Here is a 22,733-nt window from a genome sequence, read left to right on the forward strand (position 1 = left end):
TAAAATACCTGTCAGACATAGGTAACTGGGCTCTTTCTCTTCAGCTGCCCCCTCTTGTGTTGGTTACCTACTGACAAAAGTAGGAAAGAGGCAGATTAGCTACAAGCAAAGGATCTTCTTTTACTAAAGGCATTTCCAGAAGGCCATAAAATACAAGACAGCATGCTTTTTAACAAAATTCTGCTATTGATTGCAGAGCCCTTCATGAGAGGTAACTTCAGTTTTAGGTGAATCTTAAAATAGCTTCTTTGACGTAAAGTCTGAAAGCATCTGGTGCTGTGTTCTAGCACGCTGTAGTCATGGTGGAATTGAGATGGCAGCTCTTGCTGTTGCCATCTGTGCTCCCACTGCAAAGGCAGCACCACTGAAGTGATGCATTAGTGCCACCAGCTGATGCTGTAATGCAAGCATAATGTTTAAGAAATGAAGCGTGGCTGTCTTTCGTGCTGTGAGGTACCACAGCTGAGCCAGTTAAGGTAAATTCCTTGGTCACCATTACACTGGACAGAATTTGTGAGGTGATTAACATTATTGAATCCTTTTGAAGGATTTAATTTAGCTAGATTGTCTCAACCAACTGTTGTAGAATTCTGCTACATGGGTAGGTAAATGCATAGAAGTGAAGAAAGTGTAGGACTGAACAAAGGTAGAATCCAGCCTACCTAGTTGGATGTGCAGCATTTTGTTTTCCATGATGCTGGGTTTTATAGAGTTCTCTAGACAGGCCAGGAGTTTTTGCCCACAGCATCTCTTTTGTGTGGCTGGATTGCAATTCATGTTGTGCTCACATCAGTTGTTAGTGAGTGTACTGAAGTGCAGCCTGCCTTGAGTAGAAAAAGCTGTAGATCTGACAGGAGAAATATCCCAGAGCAATCCCACTGCAGCCCAGCAGCTGAGGGTGATGGAACTGAGCAGGATAAAGGTCCATCAGGAGGAAGGAGGGGATGATTCCTCATGCTTTGACCAATGACCACTTTGAAGCCTGTCTGGAAGCAGTTGGTGTCTCATGACAAGCACAGTGAAGGACCTGGGAGTGGTGGGAATCCACAGCAACAGGAAAAATATGAGAGGCCTTCATATTATGTCTCAGATAAATTAAAATAGTATACTCATTTCAAGGTGGGATTTTTTTTAAGGTTAAATTGCCATGTGTAGACTACCAAAACCTGAAGAATAGATGAAAGTTACTTTTTTTTTTTTTTTTTTATGCTGTAAACTGAAATAATTTTGTGATTTGTATAGGAAGAGAGAAGGAAGAGACTGACTGTTCAGCAGTCAACTCATTTTTGAATTTTTCATGTTCATACTTTTTGGAGTGCCTTACAATTTTTATTATTTTCTTTTGAAAGGTGGATCTTTTCTATAGTTACGTGACTGGCTGCAGGAATTGTAAACTAATGCTCACAGTGCCAAGCCTGTTTCATTTGAATGGAAGTCTGTGTACGTTTTTATAAACTTCTCGAGCTTAATATAGAGTAGGACATGTTTGGTCAGAGCTGTGGGGAATATATAGGGCAGGGAGAGGGCTTTTATGCCTGGAGAGCTGTTTAACGTGCCACAAAAGAATATATATTTAATATACTTAAAAATATGCTGAATAAGTTGGTAAAAGAGGTGCAAATTGATTGTGCTGCTTTGGGAACAGCCCCTGGTCTGTCGTGGACCTGAAGAAGTGAGTGAGAGCAGCAATTTAGGAGCAGAATGATTTGTCTTTGTACCTCTTATTTTCCTCCTGTGTTTTGTTTTGTTGTCATGCCCACATCAACAGGTGCCTGGTGTCAATTTGCCCATCAGCCAGCTGACCTATTTCTTCTCTGCAATCCTCATCAGCGGTGTGATACACGAAGTCGGCCATGGGGTGGCAGCTATTCGGTAATTTCTGTTTTGCTTTTCTGCTACTCTGACAACAAAGCCAAATATGCCAGAGCAGTTACCTAGCTGTGAATGTTGTTAGCACTGCTTTGTTTTATCTAGAGAGTCTGTTTAGTCTGTAATTCATAGCTTCCTTAGATTTGAAGTTTGGAAGGGTGTACAAATTAGGGATAGAGTTTTAATACAGTGTCTGTTACACAGATCATGAGAAGGGACTTCTGCTTTGCAAATAAAGCATCAGGTTTAAGACAATTTTTTTAAAGTGGCCCTGTTTTTTACACAGCAATTTAATTTCTGCACTTGTGGCACTTGAACTCATGTGCTATTGCACAGTGATACTTTAAAATTGATTTTTAATTGGTTTGTTTAAACAGAGCTCGTGAAATATTATATGAACAGGTTGAAGCAATAACTTGGTCAAATGTGACTTGTCCCTGTTAACCTCAGTGATTTATTAGCTCTGATCAAAAATTATATTTTTAACGTCCTTAACTATGATGATAACTTCACCAAAATTATTTGACAGGTTAGTCATTACTGTTAAATGCCATTTTAGCATAAGAAGGTTAAGCAGTGATTACTGGGACTGATGATCAGGTGTCCTCCACATTTCTCCTGGGCAGCAGCATTATCTCTTCTTTGAGCATAAAGCCCTAAGTTGTTTCTCTGATTTTCCTGTGTGTAGGGAGTCATGACTGCATTTTAACCCATATACTACCTTTTTTGTAACCCCAAAGGTTGTCACTCAAAGGGATGGTTTGAGAACCTCTGGGTTTCATATGCTCTGCTTGTCTTTCAGCTTTCTTCCCTCAAATGTTCACTGGGAATTTTCTGTGGAGGATGAACCTTTTGCTTATCCCATCACAGGAAGAAGCAACACAATTTTCTTTCTAGTGCATGTTGCTGGCAGACTGCAGAGAAGCTAGGAATTACTACAGCTCTCTTTTTAAGCAGAAAGGAAGAATAATTCTTGTATCTTGATGATGTGATATCTTTATTTATGCTCTAGAGCAAAGGCTTTGAATATTAAATTTTGGGTTATATTTTTGTCAAAAAATTATTTTTCCAGCTATTTCCAGAGGAGAAATTAGTTGGTCCAATGTACATTGGCAGCCAATATTGCTGCTGCTGTTTTCTACTTGACTTTTTTATTCTCCTTCTGGCACAGGTTGCATCTATAGTGCTGTTACTGTAAATTCTCAGGGTTTCAACATCTCTAAAAAGCTGTGCTGTGGGCAAATTTTATTATTCTGGCAGGTCTTAGCCTTCCTGAAATCTAATACCTTTTTGCCAATTTCGGTTCTGGAAAGCATTAGCTGTGAACCAGAAGAACTTAAATATTTGAGCCTTAGCTTAGTCAAGGCTGGTACCAAACAAGTCTTTTTCTTCCTGCCTGTGTGTCTTCTACCCAAGTCATGAAATCCTGAACAGGCATTAAACTGCCTATTATTAATTGGTAGCATGGCATAAGTTAACTCCCCAGTAATAGTGAGAGACTTAATTCTGAATAATTTTGTATAATTGTTTGTTTTCTTTTGGTGTATATACACATGAAATAGATAAATGTAAACAAGGAAAAGTTTAGACCCAGTATATTGTCTCAGTAAAGATATGGGATTAGCTGATCTGTGCCTGGTTTGTCTGGGAACACAATTTTGCCATGCCTCTCTTAAGTCCCTTGTACAATTTCTAGCTTCAAAAAACCTTTATGTGTTTGTTCCAAAAAATTCCATTTAAAAGTAATTGCAAAACCCTTGGGGAAAAATATTATCTGCATAATAGTGTCAGCTCCTAATATATGTCAGTAGAATCATGGAGTGTTAAGGTTTGGAAGGGCATTACCATTAGCCCTTTTAACTTCTTGACTTGTTTTCATATTTTGACATTTCCCTAATTTTGACATTTTCCTCATGTTAGTTTACAACATACTCTAAGATCCATTTGGGAGAAACAGAATTAAAAATTCCAGAATTGTGGAAGTATTTCTTTAAATGGAAAGCAATTGATTCTTGCAAATATTTTTACATAGATGAGTTTGAAACTGCTTCCTACAGGCTGCAATTTTTTTACTTAAAAGAGCAATTACCCCAAATGTTGAAATATATGTTAGCATGGAAGTTAGGTAGGTTTTTAAAAAGTATTTTACGTGTTACTGTTACCAGGAGACAGAAGATGAATTTGCCCTTTGTGTTTTTACTAAACTTAAAAATGTATAGTGCTTAGAAGTGGCAACTACTGCAGAAAAAATCCTTTAGTTTATTTATCTTTCAATTACTGTAGAATAAAAAATTCATTAGTTTGATAATTAAAATTTAGTCATTCTTGTTGTCAAAAACTGTGTGCTTTGTAGAATCTCTCAGGTTTCCTTTTGTTTGTTTGCAGTTACACCAGTTCACTTTGCTTTTCTTCTTTTTAAGAGAACAAGTACGATTTAATGGATTTGGAATTTTTATCTTCATTGTCTATCCTGGAGCATTTGTTGACCTCTTCACAACTCACTTGCAGTTGATATCTCCTGTTCAGCAGTTAAGAATATTTTGTGCAGGTAATAGTTTGTGGTTTTTTATTAAATCTTTGCTTAGCACCATTCCAAGGCATCATTGTGAATCTTTGATTGAGTATTTAAAGTTTAGAATTAATAAGTACCAAAGCTTCTCTTTACCTAATGGTGATCCTTCTGTTCTGAAGCTGTGTTGGGATCTCAGAGAATCATTTGATCATTAGTGTCCGTATCGAGCTGCTTTCTGGGCTAGAGATTTCAGTTTCTAGGATCTTAAATGAGCACAAATTTCCTGCCTTGAGAAACTTTATTCTGTTCTAGATCCAATTTAGAATAGTTGTGCATAAGAAATTCCAGCTATATGGTTGGGGAAAAACTGTGGTTTCTGATATTCCTCTCATCAGAAAGGGCTCTTGCACTACGTGCAGAAGTTCCTCTGTGCAGAAGTTCCTCTGTTTTTTGTTTGTTTGTTGTTTGGGATGTTTTTCCACCTTCTCCACGGTGTGAGACCTTGGAGCACACAAGCTGGGAAACACTGAGCCAGAATGGTGCTATGAGAAAAATGACTTCCTGTCAACACAGGTCAACATCTTTGAACAATTCACTCCTGTTTTCTGCAAGAGCAATCTATTTTTCAATAGTATTATGAGTGATTTTCACTGACCTGTGAGTTGTGTTACTGTACAGGTCACTGTGTTTTGATGTTGCCATCAGGAGGAAATAAAGGTTAAAACACAAACATCCAAAGAGGGTCGTAGCTTATGGCTCCAGATAACCTCCAGATTTTTTTGAATTGATGTTTTCTGAGGTCTCTGGCTGCTGGGAAGTAGAGCCTCATTGCTGTGAGAAGTCAAACCGAGACTGTGTCATTCTGCCTGAACCACTTGTATGATTATTTCTAGAGACAAGGTGTCTCCCAAAGAACTGAAACAGAGATAGAAAAGCTATCACCTTGGTTCAGTTCTTGATGCTGGTTGTCTTTCTGTTGCAGGCAGCAGCAGCCAGCCTGTTGTAATGTTTAGTTATTAACATTGTTTCTTGAATATTGTATCTAAAATGTCATATAGAGGGTGGACATATAGAAGCCTTTAGCATGCATGTTTTCAAGCTTTCATAAATCAAGTAAATAATTACAAATATTAGCTAAGTAAATATATCTGTGTTCCAAATACCTGAATCAACAAAAATCATTCACATACAATAGGCTAACTTCTCAGAAGCCCTGTTTCTCAAATTAATCTGTTTCCATTTCCATCTACTGGGAACAGGACTTGAAGAAAAGGCATACCAAATTTCAAAATTATTTGCTTACATAGATTCCTGAGACATTATCTAGAAAAATAGAATTCTAAGCTGTAATAGAAAATAATTGTTAGCATGTTTTGATGACAATCAAACACCTGTAATAATTTGTCATGGTTCTCAGGAAACCTGAGATAGGAGAATACAAGGCAGGAGCAAACATGTTGCAAGACTGGTCAGCATGAATGGCTTACTTTCAGTCAGGTATAACAAAGAAATGCATTTTTTCACAGTTTATGACAGATATGCTTCAGAACTAGGATGTTTGATAATGATAAAATGCAATATTCAGTAAACAACCAATTTCTTTTATTTGTCAGAACAGATGAATGAACCTATTCCTGGTATTCAGAAATTTGAATTTAGGGAGACATACTCATATATTTTTGTAAAGCACCTAAGTAACACAGCTAGACTAGAGGCCAATACCAAATATTCTTTTTGTAGTCCAAGCTATAGTCTGGAGATTAAAAAATATATTTTTTGTACAGCAGATGGCATCATATGTTCAAGAATAGGAAATGAGTGTTCTTATAAGACTTGTGATATTTGTAGCATAATTCCATGCCTACTAGATAGATGAAAAGGGATTCTGTGCTGCACATTCTTGTAATTAGTTCAACTATTTTATTCCTTTTTGAGATAATTTTTAATACATTTCATCTTGTCTTTAACAGGAGTTAAATGTTTTTTGTTTTCTTTTTTAAATTAAATAATAGTTAATCAATTATTTTAAGATGTTTTAGGGTTGTGTAAAGTGTCTCTTCTCAGATGTAAGGAATTAGATGTCCAAGGATGAAGTTGTTTTAGTAAGATAAAGTTGAAGGTAGACTGAGCAGTATGCCTCTACAGGTATTCTGATTTGGAGCATGTTTATTTTTCTGTGGATCACCTGGGATGAGTTTGTAAACCTTTCTATTTTAGACTTCTTGCTGTATTCCACACAGCAAATGGTGTCAATTTTGGTAGCAAGGCCCTTTTTTCCTATCTGTTTGAAAGTATTCCTTGTCACTCTCTAGCAGTTCCATCACTTCTTTCTTATTATTTTAAGGGTTGGGATTTTTTTCAGTTTACTCTGTGTAGCAGCCACACTGTTGAAAAGAATTTTGCTTCCATTTTACTTTTTTTGTCTTTTGTTAAGCTGTTAAGCTGAAAAAATATTTTTAAGATAAAAAGGTTAAAACAATAAAGTTAAAATATTTGCTCTCTACTTCTGGATTTGTTGCAAATAAATGTGTGTATGTGAGATAAGGAAAACTGATTACAAAAACATTTCCTCTATCCAAGTGCCTTTCCATGAGATACAATTAAAATTATATGGAAAAAAATACTTTAAGAAGCATGTACCAGTGGAAATGGCAACTTACTTCAAGGACTTCAAAAATGTCTCTCATTTCTGCAGCAACAGAAGTGTAAAAGAAGGTGAGGTGAGATGTGGAGATAGACAGGGGAGATAAGTCTGCCATATATTATGATTCTGTGTTATATACACTGCAGGAAAGATAGGTTTAATACATTTGTAAATATATTTAATTGAATTCCTGTGCTGGAACTGCACTGTAAATACAGAATTGAATCAAACTGCTCACAACAGGACGAAGAACTGTAAGAAGGAAATGAAGACTGTTCAACACTGAAGTTTTCCTGCATTGTTCATACAAAACTGTTTGTCCAAGAACACAAACTAATGAGAAAATTTGTGTAGAGCTGAATGTGGAAAGTCACAAAGCTTTGAAGATGAACACCAGCTGTGTCTTATAATAGTGGCTCATTGCTTCTTATGGAGAGCCACATACTATAAAGATGGCAATTATGGTTGCAAATATGTTCCCCAAAACGTGTCAGGAAGTGCTGATTGTACTATTTGGTTTCTTGATGGGCTTTTGGGTCCATATTTTGTTGTAGAAGAAGCCTTTTTTTTTTTTTTTCTCAAATAATTTCCTAAATTCATTGGCACATATACATGTAATACTTTTAATTGAAATAATGTAAGTTACCATCATAAATACTGAATTGCAAGTAAATTTCAGACATCTTGCTCTCTAGGACAAACAGTATTTTTTCAAAAATAAGCCCATTTATTGAAATTCTTAATTTCAACAATTTAGTGTGGTAGAAGGTAATACATAATGTATTTCATTCCAGTGATTATTTTTTTTTTTTTAATATTTATGATTGAAGACAACTCTGTAGATAGAAACTGTATTTTAATAATTGATTCAGAAGCCCTGTTTCTCTTCTGGGTACACTATCTTCTCATACTTAGAAAAGTAGAGGTACATGAAATCTTAACCTGGTAGAATGACACCTTAGAAATGGACTTACTGCTCTCCTGTCTTTTTTGATAGTATAATTCTCAGGGACTTAGAGTTTTCTCTAAAACTCCCTTGCAAAGGGGCATTATAGAAGCTAAAGTTTGTAATCTATGTACTCTTCTTTTATGCCTATGTTCAAATGAACTTCATTTATTCTTGCAGTAATAATTTCAAGAAAGTTAATTAGAAGGCAGCTGTAGGATCATTTAAAAACCAGCTTTTTGTTATTAGTGTTTATTTAGAAACTTTTTTTGCCTTCTTTTTAGGAGTGTGGCATAATTTTGTGCTTGGTGTTGCCAGTTTCATGGTGTTGTTTCTGCTGCCAGCCATTCTATTTCCTTTCTATTACACGGGTGTTGGGGCACTTGTCACTGAGGTTGCAGAGGTAAGAAGGATATTTGCTGTTTCCATATTATATGCTTTGTGATCTGAAATGTACCTGTATCTCTTTATTATCACAATCAGATTTGGTCAGTGCAGCTCTTTGCAGAAGCTAATGTACTGAACTTGTTGCTTAAAGTTTTCCTTTCAGTCTCATGTATCTTAGTATTAGTAAATAAAGGAACATGGTGTGAATAATGATAGACTAATTAGCATACTGTAAAACTGTTGAGACATTTGAGATGAGTTTGCAAGTTTCTTTCTGGTTTTAACTGTTTTTCAGTATTGGCACAAAGCAAATCTACTGGAAATTGTATTATCACTCCAGTTACTGCTATCTTTTTTCAGTGTTAAAGATTATTTTGAGCTGATTTCCTTGTTTGGTCAGCTGGAAGCGAAGTAGAGATAGACTTCTGGGATTCTGGAAAGGAATGATTTTTTTTTCTGACTTAATCAAATACAGCACAGTTGAACAGCAGAGCTGAAAGGATCCAATCTTTCTTGGACCTAAAAGTCAGTTGATAAAACTCATAATGCTTTATTTTCTTTGAAAATATAGATACACCAGCTTTCTTGAAAAGTTTGGGTATTAATTTACTTGAACTTAATATGTTGTGACTTTTCTTACCTATATGAAAATAATTACTCAAATTTGAAGATGTGTCCAGGATGCCTAAAGACTTCCATTTCCCTCCCCTTCCCTCCCATTTTTTAGTGTCTTAACCTAAAGATTTCATAGTATTCAGTGAACTGTAAACTAATCCTTGTTTATCCTCCTATAGTAATATGACTGACTTCATTGTTCTTCTCAGGATTCTCCTGCCAATGGACCAAGAGGTCTTTTTGTGGGAGACCTTGTCACTAACCTACAAGACTGCCCAGTTTATAATGTGGAAGACTGGAATTCCTGTCTGGGAGATATTTCAGAGAAGTCACAGGTCGGCTACTGTGTAAGTGCAGCCACCCTACAGCAATTAAGCTTTCCAGCTAGAGGTATGACTTAAGGTGCTCTCCTCATTATTTTGTATGTTAATTAATTTATATTTTAATTTAATCATGTCTTAAAGCCTATTTTGGATTTAGAATTTGTTGTTGGAGTCAGATTTCTTGTAAGTCAAATCTACTGTCCTGTCTTAAGCAATTATCAATGTACCATGCTGTTTTGTGAAATCTGAGAGAGGGCTAGATATGGGAATTTCTCTTGTCTTTCAGTCATCTTGTACAAATATCCTGTATGATCTGAATAATAAAATTTGCTTCTTCAGGATATTGCAGAACTTGGTTCTTAGCAGTAGTACAATTATCTCCTCTGTTTTAAGTTCTGTAAAATGGATCAACTCCGTGATCTTTTGCAGATGTAAATTTCACATTATCTCATAGCTTTGATCAGCGTGACATTGCAAATTATATGATTTAACCCAATGATGTACTTTATTTTGGTCGGTTCTTCAGATATGTCTCCCTATAGGGTTTTATGTCATTGCCCATAAACTCAGTTTTGTCTGGATTGCACAGACTGCTTCTGGAAGTCAGTCTACTTCCTTCTGTTTCCTTTTATATATTAGAGTGCTTGTTGCTGTAAGGGCTTATCCCCAAGAAACCAAAAAAAAACCAAAAACCAAAAACCTGAACTAAACTAGAACAATAAACAAAAATCGAGTAGAACAAAACAGAACAGTCAAGTTAAATTGGCTGAGCTTCTTGTGACATGCCCTGAAGCTCTCTAAAGTTTCTTTCATGCAAGCATTAATGGAAACTGAATTCCAGGGGTAAGGGGCTGCTGCTGAGCAAAGCTTGTAAGATGCTATTTAGAGCTTTAAAATTGTCACTGCATTTTTCCATCATCCTGGAAATAAACAGGAGGTCAGGCAACTCGACTGTCCATGGTTTTGATGCACTATAAAACTTTCATGAGGCTGAAAAAGTTTTTCTTTTCTTTTTTTTTGATTATGCAAAGAAAGTGATGTTATAGCTGGTACTGAGATAAATATTTAAACTGGAAACTAGTGGAGTATGGGTAAGAACCTGCATTTTAGGTCTGACAGTTTGGGTTATGCCTCTGAAGAGGAGTGCAACTTTTGCCCATGCTTTCAGCTGGGCAGGGATGGCAAGAACTAATTCTCAGATGTAGGTATATATATCCTCAGATTCTGCTATTCTCTGAAGTGCAGTTTTCGAGTAATGGGTAATAAAACTGCATATTTTGCAGATGAACTAGTCCTATTTAGATTGGAATACTAGAGGCTTAGTGCTGGAGATTCAATATTGCTTCCAAGCCTGGTTGCTTTATTGTATTAGCAGCCCATTGTCCCCATTGCTGCCTTCTAATCAGACCAGTCTGTCTGCATTTTTGGAGTTATAAGCCTCCAGCAGTGAGAAATATTCCTCTGAAATTAAATGAACTCTGTTTGGTCTTGAGCAGCTGTCATTTATCAAAATCTTGACAGTTCACAACTTGACATAAATACAGAATATTGATAAAAATGTATTTAGCAAATGGACTCCATCTAGTTGACTATAAAACAAATGGAGAGTGAACTATCTGAGTATTGAAGCTAGAGAGAAAACAATGCCCTAAGGAACTTTTTGAAATTTAAAAAGAAGTGGTTTCAATGTAGTTTATAAGAATACTAATTTCATGGTCATTTGCTATTCAAATAAATATGTGGTTTCTTAGCCTCAGGGTACTTGAAAAAGGTTTGCACGGTACAGTGCTTGCACCTGTAAGCCCCAGGCAGAAAGCTCCATGGCAGTGGATTGCAGGTAATGCAGTGATAAATCAGCAGCCTGTATCACAGGCTTGATCTGCCTGGGAAGGGATTGCAGTTGCTGTGATACAGATCCTTACCGTGACCATTCTTCTGCATCTGTGTGTGTCTGTGTGTCTAAGATGGACAGCAAGGTGGGCTTAATTCATTTCAAGAGCATATGTACAAAGGTTCTTTACCAGACTAGTTAAATCTAGGTTTAAAACATCATTTGTTCACTGCTGCAGCCTTCAAGGCTTGGAAGGCTTTCATGATGTAAAAAGTATGTTTTGAGTCTTGGCCATTTCCAGAGCCAGCCCGTGAAATCAGTACAGTAGTAGCTAACAAATTTCTATGCCAAATGTTGGTGTAAGTTAGGGGCAATGGATATAAAAGTCTTTTGCATCTTTTAATACTCAAAATAATGCAGGGGTAGATTCCCAGTATCTCGAGGAGATTTATAAAGGTGAAAAAGTCAGTATTTCACGTGACTGAAATCACAGGACATTCACATGTTGGTGGTGAAGCTTTATTTGTAGCTGTGACTGAGCCTCAGCTAGACTGTGAATTAGTGTAATTCTTGAAGGCTGCAGAATAATTAATAATAGTAATAATAGTTTTACTTTATTCAGAGACTATTTTTTTCAGCAAATTATATTGATTATTTTGCTCTATGCCTATGTTCTGTAGTTTACAGAAGACTTGATGGCACAGTTGAATGTTGTAGTAACAACAGCCTCACAGACATTTGCTTTTCATACAGCAATAAGTTGGACAGCCATATGGTAAGTTACTTAAACTGCTAATTTTCTTTGGTAAATCCAATTTTTTTTTAGATTAAATTAGTAATATTTGCCCACATCTATACAGCATACTCAAGTGTTTAAGAATATCTACAGTTTGTAATAAAGGTGTGCATGTATACTGTTTTCCCAATTACAGCTTAAAAAATCACAAAGTGCTAGTCATGATTTTTCTCATAATTAAACAGGGGGTCTCTGGAAGAATCAAAAAAAAATCTTAGAGACCTCATGCCTTTAGGCAGAAAGACAGCTCAGTCATTGTCAGTATTCTGGATGCACAATACTGGTGAGAAAAAACAACTTTTGAGAAGAAGTCAAAATTGCTTATTTTGGTGTTTCAGTCTTCTAAAGTATTCAGCACTACAAGGAAAGCAAGGCCCTGGACTGTCTATTCAGTTATTTTGTCTGAAGCCAGCAGTGCGGCCCCCTAAATTTAAAAACGTGCAGCAGAAGGTCCTAGAAATTGCCCAGTTTCTCAAAATGAGGACCCATACTTAAATCTTTTTCACTATGTTGATTTTCTTGTCATGTAGAAACAAAGTTTCTCAGTAGGATTTTGCCTTACTCCCTTAGAAAAGGGTTTTGCAGCATGCCAGTGCCTACAGGGGCTACAAGAAAGCTGGGCAGAGACTTTTCACAGGGGCCTATAGTGCTAGGACAAGAGGGAATGGCTTTAAACTGAAAGAGGGCAGGTTCAGATTAGACATTAGGAAGAAATTCATTATTGCCGCTGGCACAGGGTGCCCAGAGGAGCTGTGGATGCCCCATCCCTGGAAATGTTCAAGGCCAGGCTGGATGGAGCTCTGAGTAACCTAGTCCAGGGGAAGGTCCCTGCCTGTGACTGGAGTTGGAATGGGATATCTTTAAGGTCCCTTCCAAGCCAAGCCATTCTATGATTCTATGAAAATACATCAATGTTTTTTAAAATATGTGTTCCATACTGACTGTGATGGAATATTTCTGTTGGTTCTTTACAAGCAGAAAAACACACTACTCAACTGTGTAAACTTTTCTGCACATACCAGTTTGTTATTGTTCTGACTCTAGTGATAAATATCTGAAGAAATTCAAATATTTTTTTTCCAAATCTGCTATATTTACAGTTTCTACAGTGGTAAACTTCCCACTCCAGAGTATTTAACCACTAAGAGCTGAACACATTCCAGTGGTTCATTTGAAATATGGCAGTGGCAGCAAGATTTGATAAATCACTCTTCCATTGAGCCTGGGCATTCTTAAGCTTGTAGTTGCTACTTATGAACAGGGAAGAAATAAAAGCATCAGGAAGCTTGAGACTTTGTGATTTGCAAGTGTCTTTAGACTGGCTGTGATTTTTGAACATTTTTTTAATGGTCTTTGCAGTGCTATGCAGAAGTTTTTTGAAAGTGTGTCCATTTTGAAAGTGTGTCTTCTCCTCCTTCCTCCAGAAGGAATTTGTATCAAGGTTAATGGTGGGGGTCTGACACTCACACATTATGGGGAGTGCAGTGATCAGGCTGAGAAGGTAGAAATTACTTTTGCTTTTCCTCCTAAGGCAAATAGTAGATTATGATTCCTTGCTTCTATTTTTAGAACAAAAGGATAAGTGTCACTGAGATTTTCCAAGAGACATGAAGGAGAAAACTAATTTCCTGTTCCCTTCTGCTGTACTGTCTTTGGCCCATGGGGAGCAAGAAAGGTCTGGTCTGTCAGACTTAGAGAGTGGAAGAGTGTTATAGGCAGGGGTTGGGGCACAGCAGTGCATTGAGTCCTATGTTCATCTTAGTTGAGAATGGTTTCTTAGCTACCACACACCAGGTAGGTTTGTTGGTTTATGTGCTGAAACTTCATCTTGAACAGGTAAGTCACTAGGATGTTGATATAGGCTCTGTCCATTAGGAATTACTGAGCTATGTTTAGATGCCATGATTTTTTGCTGTGGTATGTGTACTTTGCTAGAAGTAGTTTGCTTTTATTTTGGTATATGTACATACCCTCTCTTCCACACTACAAAATATGGAATGACAGGTTGAATATGAATCAGGTAGAGATTCATCAGGATTTCACAACAAAAAGCTAGGGAAAAAAATTAGATTTTACTCTTCATGGGCTTATATAAGTGAGGCATTTATTTGCTTAGAAGTATCTTTTGCTTCTTTTATTTTGATGTGCTGGAAAATAGCTTACCTTCACCTTTCATAATGATTTTGAATGCCCTTTGCAGTATGCCTGCCTGCCAGCACGAAAAGTTATTGAAGCCAGCAAAGTTTGTCGAACCAACATGGACTGCCATAAGGACCTTGTGCCAAGCTTTTGTGTGACTCCCTCTTTGGAGAACCAAACAAGGCTAATCAGGGTAAAGCATCCACCTCATATTGACATGCTCTATGTAGGACACCCCATGCATCTTCAGTATACAGGTTGGTATCATTTTTTTAAAGTTTAGCAAAAGCAATCTCTAATATGGTTTCCTTTGCCTGCCTGCTTAAACAAGGTCTTAGAGTGCTTCTCAGTTAATTTGTTTAAAGCAGAATCCATTTCTTACTATAGCCAGTGGAGAGACATGGACTACTCAGACCTAAAATAAAATGTTCACAGGGCAATGAGTTATGAAGGTAATAGAAACCATATGTGATATGTGATGGTTGTTTTTTCAGAAAACTATGAAAGGGCTATTTCTGGAACAGATCTTATTCAGGTTAGTCATAGGAACCAGGTGCATGCATTTTCCTAGCATATAAATGTCTCAGGATGCTATTGTAAAATCTCTAGGGCACCTTGCTCCAACACCTTGCCTGGAATATTAGCATAACTGCTTAAATCACACTTACATCCAAGTGTCTGTGACAGATTCCTGTGACTACTGAGCCACAAGTGTTATCACAGTATAGTTTTTTCCTGATTAATTTTTTCATTTGACTGCCCCAAATTAAGTAACATTTAAAATTTTAGTTCCTTTCTTTGAAGTTTACTGTGACTCTCCTTTGGGCATTTTATATAAATAAAAAGTAATTCCACTCCTGAAGTGAGTATGAAAAGAGTGAACAAATTCATCAACCTCAGACTTGGTAGCTTGAGTGGCATGGTGAAAATTAGCTGCAGATGGGCTTTAAGAAATTTGAAGTGTTAAGTTACTATCCCTTCCTGTGAGGAAAGTATCTGTTCCTCACAGACAGCTGAAATTCTTGAGGTGAGTTTAGATAGAAGTACTACCTTGGAAGTATCTCCTTAGGAAGGCATTGCACTTTTCTGAATAAGCACTGGAACTAGGTACAAAAGAGTTTTAGAAGCAGTGATGAAATCTGGTGGTGTAAATCAAGTAACATTCTTGGATACCATATTTTTAATTAATCTATCAGTCTTTATTTTTCCATACTGCTAATTTGATACTCTGTGTGAGGAGTTACTTATTTCAACTCTTTTTATAATATACTCTAATATAAGCCCAAAATATGATCTCTTCATTTGTTACTTCTGGCCTTATGCCATTTAAAAGGAAAACATTTTTCACTTGTGTGTTACCAACACACACTACTATATCTGATGATATTTATTTCAAATGCAGCAACATATTTTACAATAGAGTTTTATAATTATTCAGAATTCCTTTTCTTGGTCTTATACAATACAAACTATTGGTACTGAAGAACAATAGATGTTGTTCCCTTTTCAATACATTGGAGCAACGGAGTTTTCATTGGTGTGTCCCACTGTAGTAATTCTGCAGAATAATTGAACCTGCCAGTCTTTCAGAGGTCAGAAAATAATGTTATGGCATTTTAAAAGGTACTTCTTCTTTAAGAAGTTACTTTGTGAAAATACTGTTTACATACACATATAGCAGTAGAATTTCAAAGTGATGTGACCCTTGGAATTGTGCACTGAATGCATTAATTTGAAAGCTAGAAGATTAATTTTATTACCATCTTTGCTGCAAATGTAATCTATTCTCTTATGTTCCCTTTGGAAAAACGCTAGGCCAAAATGATAGGATGTTGGCTTGGGTAGCAGGCAGTCTGCTGTGCCATTGTAGAGTTTCATTCCAGTGAAACAACTTCTAAATATTTCAGGCTTAGCATTGCACTGTACAGGACAAGCTGGGGCCAACAGGTTTGGTGTGGTTGGTTTTTTTGTTTGTTTGTTTTTCCCCAAATGTGACTGATCAGAATGTGGTAACTGTTTTTTACAGGTAAAAAAAGAAAATAATTTCTTCTTCTGCTGTGAGCTTTGAAATAGGAATATGTTTTAATGAAATGCCTTATTCTTTAGCATGATCTTTCTGCCTGCAGGAAACATTACTTTTTAGAGTGGTGCTATATTTAACACACAACATAATATGGGAGTTGTAGTACTAGTGTGTACTATGACTGTACTTTCTCTAGAAATGTCACTGTTTGAATAACATTCTAAAATTATGCATGCATTATTTTCTGCTTAGGGTTGTATTGTTGTCATGGTAGTCCTGATTTATGGAAAAGCAGTAATTATTTCATATTTTCATTTGAAGGTAACTTCCAGGTGACATATCTTTAAAAAAAGCATATCTATATTAATTACTTAGAAGAAATAGTCTTTACAGTTTATTTCTATTAAATCTTTCTGCTGCCTCAAATTAAAATATCCTAGCAAAAATATTTTTGTTGATATGGAGGCTATATATACCACTTGTTTCCAGTATTTAAAAATAGCAAAATTTTAAAGATTTATAATCCTAAATGAACTTACAGGGATGGAGATTTGGCCAAAACTAAAACAGAAGGATGATTAGGAGTGCATGTTGTTGGGACAGACACATTAATGCTTTTAATTAGCATTCTTTCTGTAAAAAGTATCTAATGTTATCCAGTATAAATTCTAAATTCATACTGTTGGTTCAATATACATGGTATTAAGTCTTTTAAATGCTTCCTATTGCAGGCCAGTTATGTTCTTCCTCTCTTGGACAGTTGCTATGTAAGGTTGAAATGGAGGGCCCTGTCAGTACTGCTATGCAAATTTGCAGTGTTTCTTCTTTATTATAGATGAGGGGTTTTATTCCCTCATGTGATTTCTAATACTGCAACATTTTTGCTTCCTTCTCTGGCCCTTGTTGGTTGGGAAGAATCTGGTGACTTAAGATTTATATTAGGAATTTACACTACTTGAGGAAACATATCCCTGAATGATACTCTTACCCATCACAGACCAAAACTGTAAGATTTTCTTCACAAAAAGAAGGAACTTACCTAGAGATCATTTCCTCAAGCTTGACCAGTCTCCTACTCCTGTTGTATCCAAGTCTTTTAAAATAAAAAAGGCACTTCCTGGCTTTGGGTGTGTTTATGAGCAACAGCAATCCTTGGTGAAGGTCATTTTGGTACAGCCCGTTCTTTCAATATTTCCATGCTTGTTTACCCTTATAACTGAGGATGGTCCTTCACTGCTTTTAACCCAGGTTTAAAGGATTTATAGCTCTTCAGGAGACCACACAGAAATATCTCATGCCATGCTGTCTTTCTCCTCCTCCCTTTCCCCCATGAAGAAGTTTTGAAAAGCACTTTGGTCAACCTAGTCTCCAAGTCACTTCCAATTAAAATTGTGTCTGTTGTGAATCCTTCTCAATATTTGCCAACACCATGTAGCATGAGCCAACAAAAGAAATGTTATTTCCAGGTCAAAGAATTGTTCAATTAGAGTGGGAAAACAATGACTGTTTTCTCTCACCCGGCTCATTGCTGTTCACCTCTTCCCAGCAGTGTCTTTGAAGACAAGTCTGTAGAGCATAATTTCTGTAATTCTTTTGTTATTCTTCAGAGGACAGATTTGCCTACTACCATTAGGTTTGATTCATTGCAACCACAGAATTCATTGCTTAATATTACAGTCTCTAGAGCTCAGTCCAGCAACTTCCTGAAGAGTTTCTCTGTGTTTGGAGCTTGCTTCAGCAGCAATATTTGGAGTTTAGATTGAAGTCTAGTGGCTGTCAGGGACAACACTTTATTGTAATGAAGAGGGAAGAAGAGCAATGATCTATTCTCCATGTAGGCATAATTTCAGGTTCAGGATGGTAGTGGCCATTAGGTGTTTGTCAAGAGGCAAGCTTTGAAACTATAGTGTTTTGCAGTGTGTGTCTTTTGAAACCTTTGAATACACTGGCTGTCTCAGTCATTTTGCTATTTTGGCTCATGAACAGGAGTTTTGATCAGATGTTCTGATACCAGCCTTCAACTTGACAAGTTGTTTGCTTTGGATATCACTTGACCTGTGCATACAGACAAACTGGATAATGCGAGGCTGGAGAGCAGCCCTGCAGGAAGACATCTGAGTGTCTTGGTGAGTGGCAAGCTGAACATGAGCCAGCAGTGCCCTCGCAGCCAGGAGGGCCACGTGTGTCCTGGGAGCATCAGGGACAGCATGGCCAGCTGGGCAAGGGAGGGGATTGTGCTCTGCACTGGGGCAGCCTCACCTCAAGTGCTGGGGGCACTTTTGGGCACCACAATGTAAGAAAGATATAAAGCCATTAGAGTGCATCCGGAGGAGGGCTACGAAGGTGGTGAAGGGTCTAGACAGGAAACCATTTGAGGAGCAGCTGAGGTCACTTGGCTTCCTCAGTTTCCAGAAGTTTCCTGGAGGAAACTTCATGATGGTCTACAACCTCACGAGGGGAAGTGGAGGGGCAGGCATTGATCTCTTCCCTCTGGTGCCCAGTGACAGGACCCCAGGAAGAGGCCTGAAACTGTGCCAGAGGAGGTTTAGGTCAGATATCAGGAAAAGGTTCTTCACCCAGAGGGTGGTGAGGCAGTGGAACAAGCTCCCCAGGGAAGCAGTCACGACACCAAGCTTGAGAGAGTTCACGCAGCATTTGGACAATGCTCTCAGGTACATGGTGTGTCTCCTGGGGATGTCCTGTGCAGGGCCAGGAGTTGACTTGATGATCCTTGTGAGTTCCCCTTCCAACTCTGGATATTGTGATACTATACAAATACTTGTGTGAAGACTTTCCCTTTTATTGAGACAAAAAGCCAATCCCTGAAGCTGTTGGTTGTGCTTCTGTCAGCCCAACCCCTACCCTGGCAGGCCCACCTTCAGCTTTGTCCAGATGGCTGGGCCAGCAGGTTTGGGAGTGGAGGGGGCTGTTTCTGTTGTGGCTGGGGCTGGGCAGTTCCCACAGCTGCTTAAGGGCAGCCAAGGAGGTGCAGAGGAGCAGGGACAGCTGAGGGATCAGATGTGTGAGAGTTTCTTAGGGCTACTGCAGTGGCAGGGCAGGTTCAGGTGAACTGATCTGGCTGTCTGAGTGTGTGATCAGGCGGGCGCGTTCCTCCTGCTCTCCAAAGATACATCTGTGGAGAGAGGAGGTGGCTAAGCTGCAGGTGGGACTCAGGGACTCTCTTCCACAGCAGGGCCCAGAGCTGGCAGGGCTCACTGCTGTGAGTGGAGCTGCTGGCACACCTTGGCAGAGGCACTGCCAAGCAGGGGGACTCCTCCAGGCAGGATCACTGGTCAGCAGGAGGTGCCAATGCATCTCTTGCTTTCTAGAACAATATTACCCCTCACTCTTTCTCATCCTGATTTTTTTTTGCCTCTGCCTGTTGCTCATGCAAGCTAGTCTTGTCCAGGCAGGCTCAATTTGAGCAAACTAATTTGGCTATAGTCCAAGTAGGCTCCCCAAGAGAAGACCCAGAAAATAAGAGGCCAGTTAAAGCTGCTGACAGCTGCAAAAGCCTCAGCATAGTTTTTCAACCAACCCCTAACTTGCTGTGCAGCAGCAGCCGGACTAGAAGTGCTTTGTGGCTGTGAGCTATCTTTGGAGGAAGCAGGAGCTGTGAGGGGATTGATGACTCACCGTTTTCTCCGAAACCACCAGCAGATTGCAAGAAAACAACACACCAGTATCCCAGCTGGCAGAGCAGCCACGAGTATCGCTATGCCTACCATACAGCCTGTTCCACGACAAACACTTATGTGCTCATGGGCATTAGGATCTTGTTTGGTTGTTTCTCCAGCCTTTTCTGCAGAGCAATTCAAAGTGTTAGCCTATCTGCTGCCAGTTTTCCACTCATGAACTTACAGCATGTTTGATATCACCAGAATGTTCTCTTTTCCCCCCAGTGCTGGTCCTGGAGGCATACTCCCACCCTTTGGGGATAGGTTGTCCCTCTGAACAGAGCTCAAATGATGAGGAGTGGGGAGCACTGCTGCTTGGCCAGTCACTTCTTTAGCAAAACTCATCAGGAAGTTCCACATGCAATTCTCCCTCTCTGGGCCAGCTCCCACACCCTAAGGGGATGGAATTACGCCTTCACAGGAGACACTTGAGCCTTGCTTTCCCTGTCTGCCTTTTCCCCAGCATGTGCGCCCCCTTTCAGCCACTGCCAGGTTTCAGGATCTGTTTCCCCATAAGGGACCCCAGCAGGACTGCTCAGTACCTGAATGCCTTGGATCTTCTTGAGGAGATTGACCAGCTTTCATAGTCTCTTTTTTTTCTCCAGACTTTGGTAGAACTGCCAAAAAGCAGGTACAGGTAAAGCCTCATCATGGCACAGGCATGGAGGATGCAGGAGGATAGGGAGGTTCCCTCCAGCTTCCTTGCCCAATATACAAGTCAGAACACTAATGTGGACCTCAGCTCATGAGAGGGATCCTGTCTGGGGCTACTTTTCTGCTTTGGTCATCTAGGTACTCAGGGCAAGCTCTTGGATGGAGCTGCAGGGGAAGCTGTGTTTGTGCAGGAGTCCTGGTTTTCATTGTCTCCGCAATGGGATCCAGATATCTTGAACCTGACACACTTTCAGCTTAGTTGCTGATGTGACATCCAAGAGTAGGCACTGGGGAAAGAGCCTGCTGCCACACAGCCATTCTGTGCTGATCAGAGGACAGCAACTACCTGGCCATGCCAGAGGCTGGCATTGGCCTTGGGATGAGCAACTTGCATTTGACATGGAAGGGAGATGAAAAGGTAAATGTACTTTTTTCCAGCTAACTTACCTGTGGGATTTTGCATATGCTTGGAGGCTGGAGATTTCTGCAAGCCATCAGCCTCAACATCTAAAAGAAAATTGCTCATTAGTAAGCTATTGACACATTAGTGATAATTATTCTTGCAAAAGAAGGAATGTTTAGAACTTACGTGCTCCAAGCTCGCCCAAGGGCTCCAAACCATCTTTCTTCCAAGCTGCCAGAGAATCTGCTAAAGAATCAGCTAGAAGCAAGCACAGAGAAGTGTTTCCATTGTGTATTGGGATCTTCTACTTTTGTGTACAGAAGCACTGGATGGGGGTCAGATAACAACAGGGAGCCAGATGTCAGTGGATTGCCAGAGCTGCAGAGGACAACCTGGGGACCTCTGAGCTGGCAGTTCAACACTCTTCAAGGACAATGTGCAACACCCCTGGAAGAGAGATGAACCCTTGGGACTCTCTTAATAGGAGAGTGGTCATGCAGAAGAAACCCTCACTAAAGCACTGGAGAGAAGACTGCCCCTAGCCCATGAAAGGCTGGACCAGTGCTGGCAGCTTACCTGCTTCCTCTGATTTCTGTGCAGCATAGTTGGCAGCTCTGGAATGCAGGACCATCAAGAGAATGAGGAGGGAGAGGAAAAGACGTTGGACAAGGGCCATGGTCCCCCTTCCACCACACTGCTGCTGCTGCAGTTGGGGATGGGGGCTGAGCAGTTGGTTCAGTTGGTTCTTATGGTCAGTGCAGTGCCATGGAGTTCTGTGACCTCATGGTCTCATGCAGCCAGGGCAGGGCTGTGTGGGGATAGCACTCAGGGTGCTCATGGAGAGCTGCAGGAGCACCGTGGGGCTGTGTGACCTCATGGCCCTGGAATGAGTGGGCAGCCAGGCTGGGCCTGTGGGGGGATGGAACTCAGGGTGCTCCTGGGAAGCTGCCCTCCCAAGCAGGGGAGCCCATCCCATTGGGCAGCTCCACCCAAGGGCTGGGACACGGCCTCCCACTGCAGGATCAAGTACACCTTCTACAAGTCTGCAGACAATGCCACACCGAGTGGTGCAGTTGGCACACCTGAAGGATGGGAAGCCATCCAGAGGGACCTGAACAAAATTGAAAAGAGCCCTCATGAGGTTCAATAAGACCAAGTTCAAGGTCCTGTACCTGCACTGGGGCAATCCTCTGTATCATGCTGCAGAAGGCTGTAGTGTCTGCTTGGTTAACCAACGTAATTTTTAAAATAAGACTAAAAGAGTATTTTAATAAAATATTGCATTTAGTTGAGTAATTCTGTGTGTAGAATAGATACAAGAGGAAAAAAATTGTATCTTCGGGGCTTTTTTGTAGTTCAACTATTTTTTCACCGTAATGCCTTGGTACTAAAAACTGCTCGAAAAACACATAGAATGTTTCAAAGAACTTCCCAGTTGTATCTCTGATAATCTGTGGTTTATCATAGAGGCTTTCTTCTAGAAAGAGATTAGATACAATGAAGAAATTCTTCACTAAACACGGTGAGGCACTGAAACATTGCCCATAGAAATGGTGGCTGCCCCATCCCTGGTAGTGTTCAAGGCAAGGCTGGATGGGGTTTTGAGCAACCTGGTCTAGTAGAAGATGTTCCTGCCTGTGCCAGGAGGTTGGAACAGAATGATGTTTAAGGTTCCTTCCCACCCACATCATTCTGTGATTCTGTGATTGACTTGACTTTCTGAGCTGGGTGGTATCCAGGATTTCTGTCTGATGTGGTCTTCACTCAGTCATCCAACAGATTTTTTTCTCTCAGTTCCCCCAAATCAAAGGTAATTTTTAAGCTTTAAGCAAAAACATAACTTTCAAGCACACTGGCAATTTTGATACTGAATAGCTCTCTACTTGTTGCCACACCAAACCCATTCTTTTTTTG

The 22,733-nt window shown here is 39.3% G+C and overlaps 1 protein-coding gene across 4 annotated transcripts in view; it reads left to right on the forward strand.

The window, feature by feature from the left end:
• The window catches only part of MBTPS2 (membrane bound transcription factor peptidase, site 2), a 41,002-nt gene that overhangs the window by 9,079 nt on the left and 9,190 nt on the right, over positions 1 to 22,733 (forward strand). For 3 of the 4 annotated variants that reach the window (XR_007777312.1, XM_050972987.1, XM_030234418.2), the window contains exons 4-9: positions 1,769 to 1,872; positions 4,290 to 4,417; positions 8,256 to 8,374; positions 9,183 to 9,363; positions 11,808 to 11,902; positions 14,124 to 14,319. Coding sequence is in view for 2 of the 4 variants with exons in the window: in XM_050972987.1 (XP_050828944.1) it covers positions 1,769 to 1,872; positions 4,290 to 4,417; positions 8,256 to 8,374; positions 9,183 to 9,363; positions 11,808 to 11,902; positions 14,124 to 14,319 (823 nt within the window). In the remaining 2 variants the exon portion in view is untranslated. Of the gene's footprint in view, positions 1 to 1,768; positions 1,873 to 4,289; positions 4,418 to 8,255; positions 8,375 to 9,182; positions 9,364 to 11,807; positions 11,903 to 14,123; positions 14,320 to 18,071; positions 18,212 to 22,733 lie in introns of all 4 variants that reach the window. The other variant, XR_007777314.1, reaches the window with a different exon arrangement.

The sequence above is a fragment of the Serinus canaria genome, chromosome 1 (assembly GCF_022539315.1).
Source record: "Serinus canaria isolate serCan28SL12 chromosome 1, serCan2020, whole genome shotgun sequence".
NCBI classification, from domain to species: Eukaryota; Metazoa; Chordata; class Aves; order Passeriformes; family Fringillidae; genus Serinus; species Serinus canaria.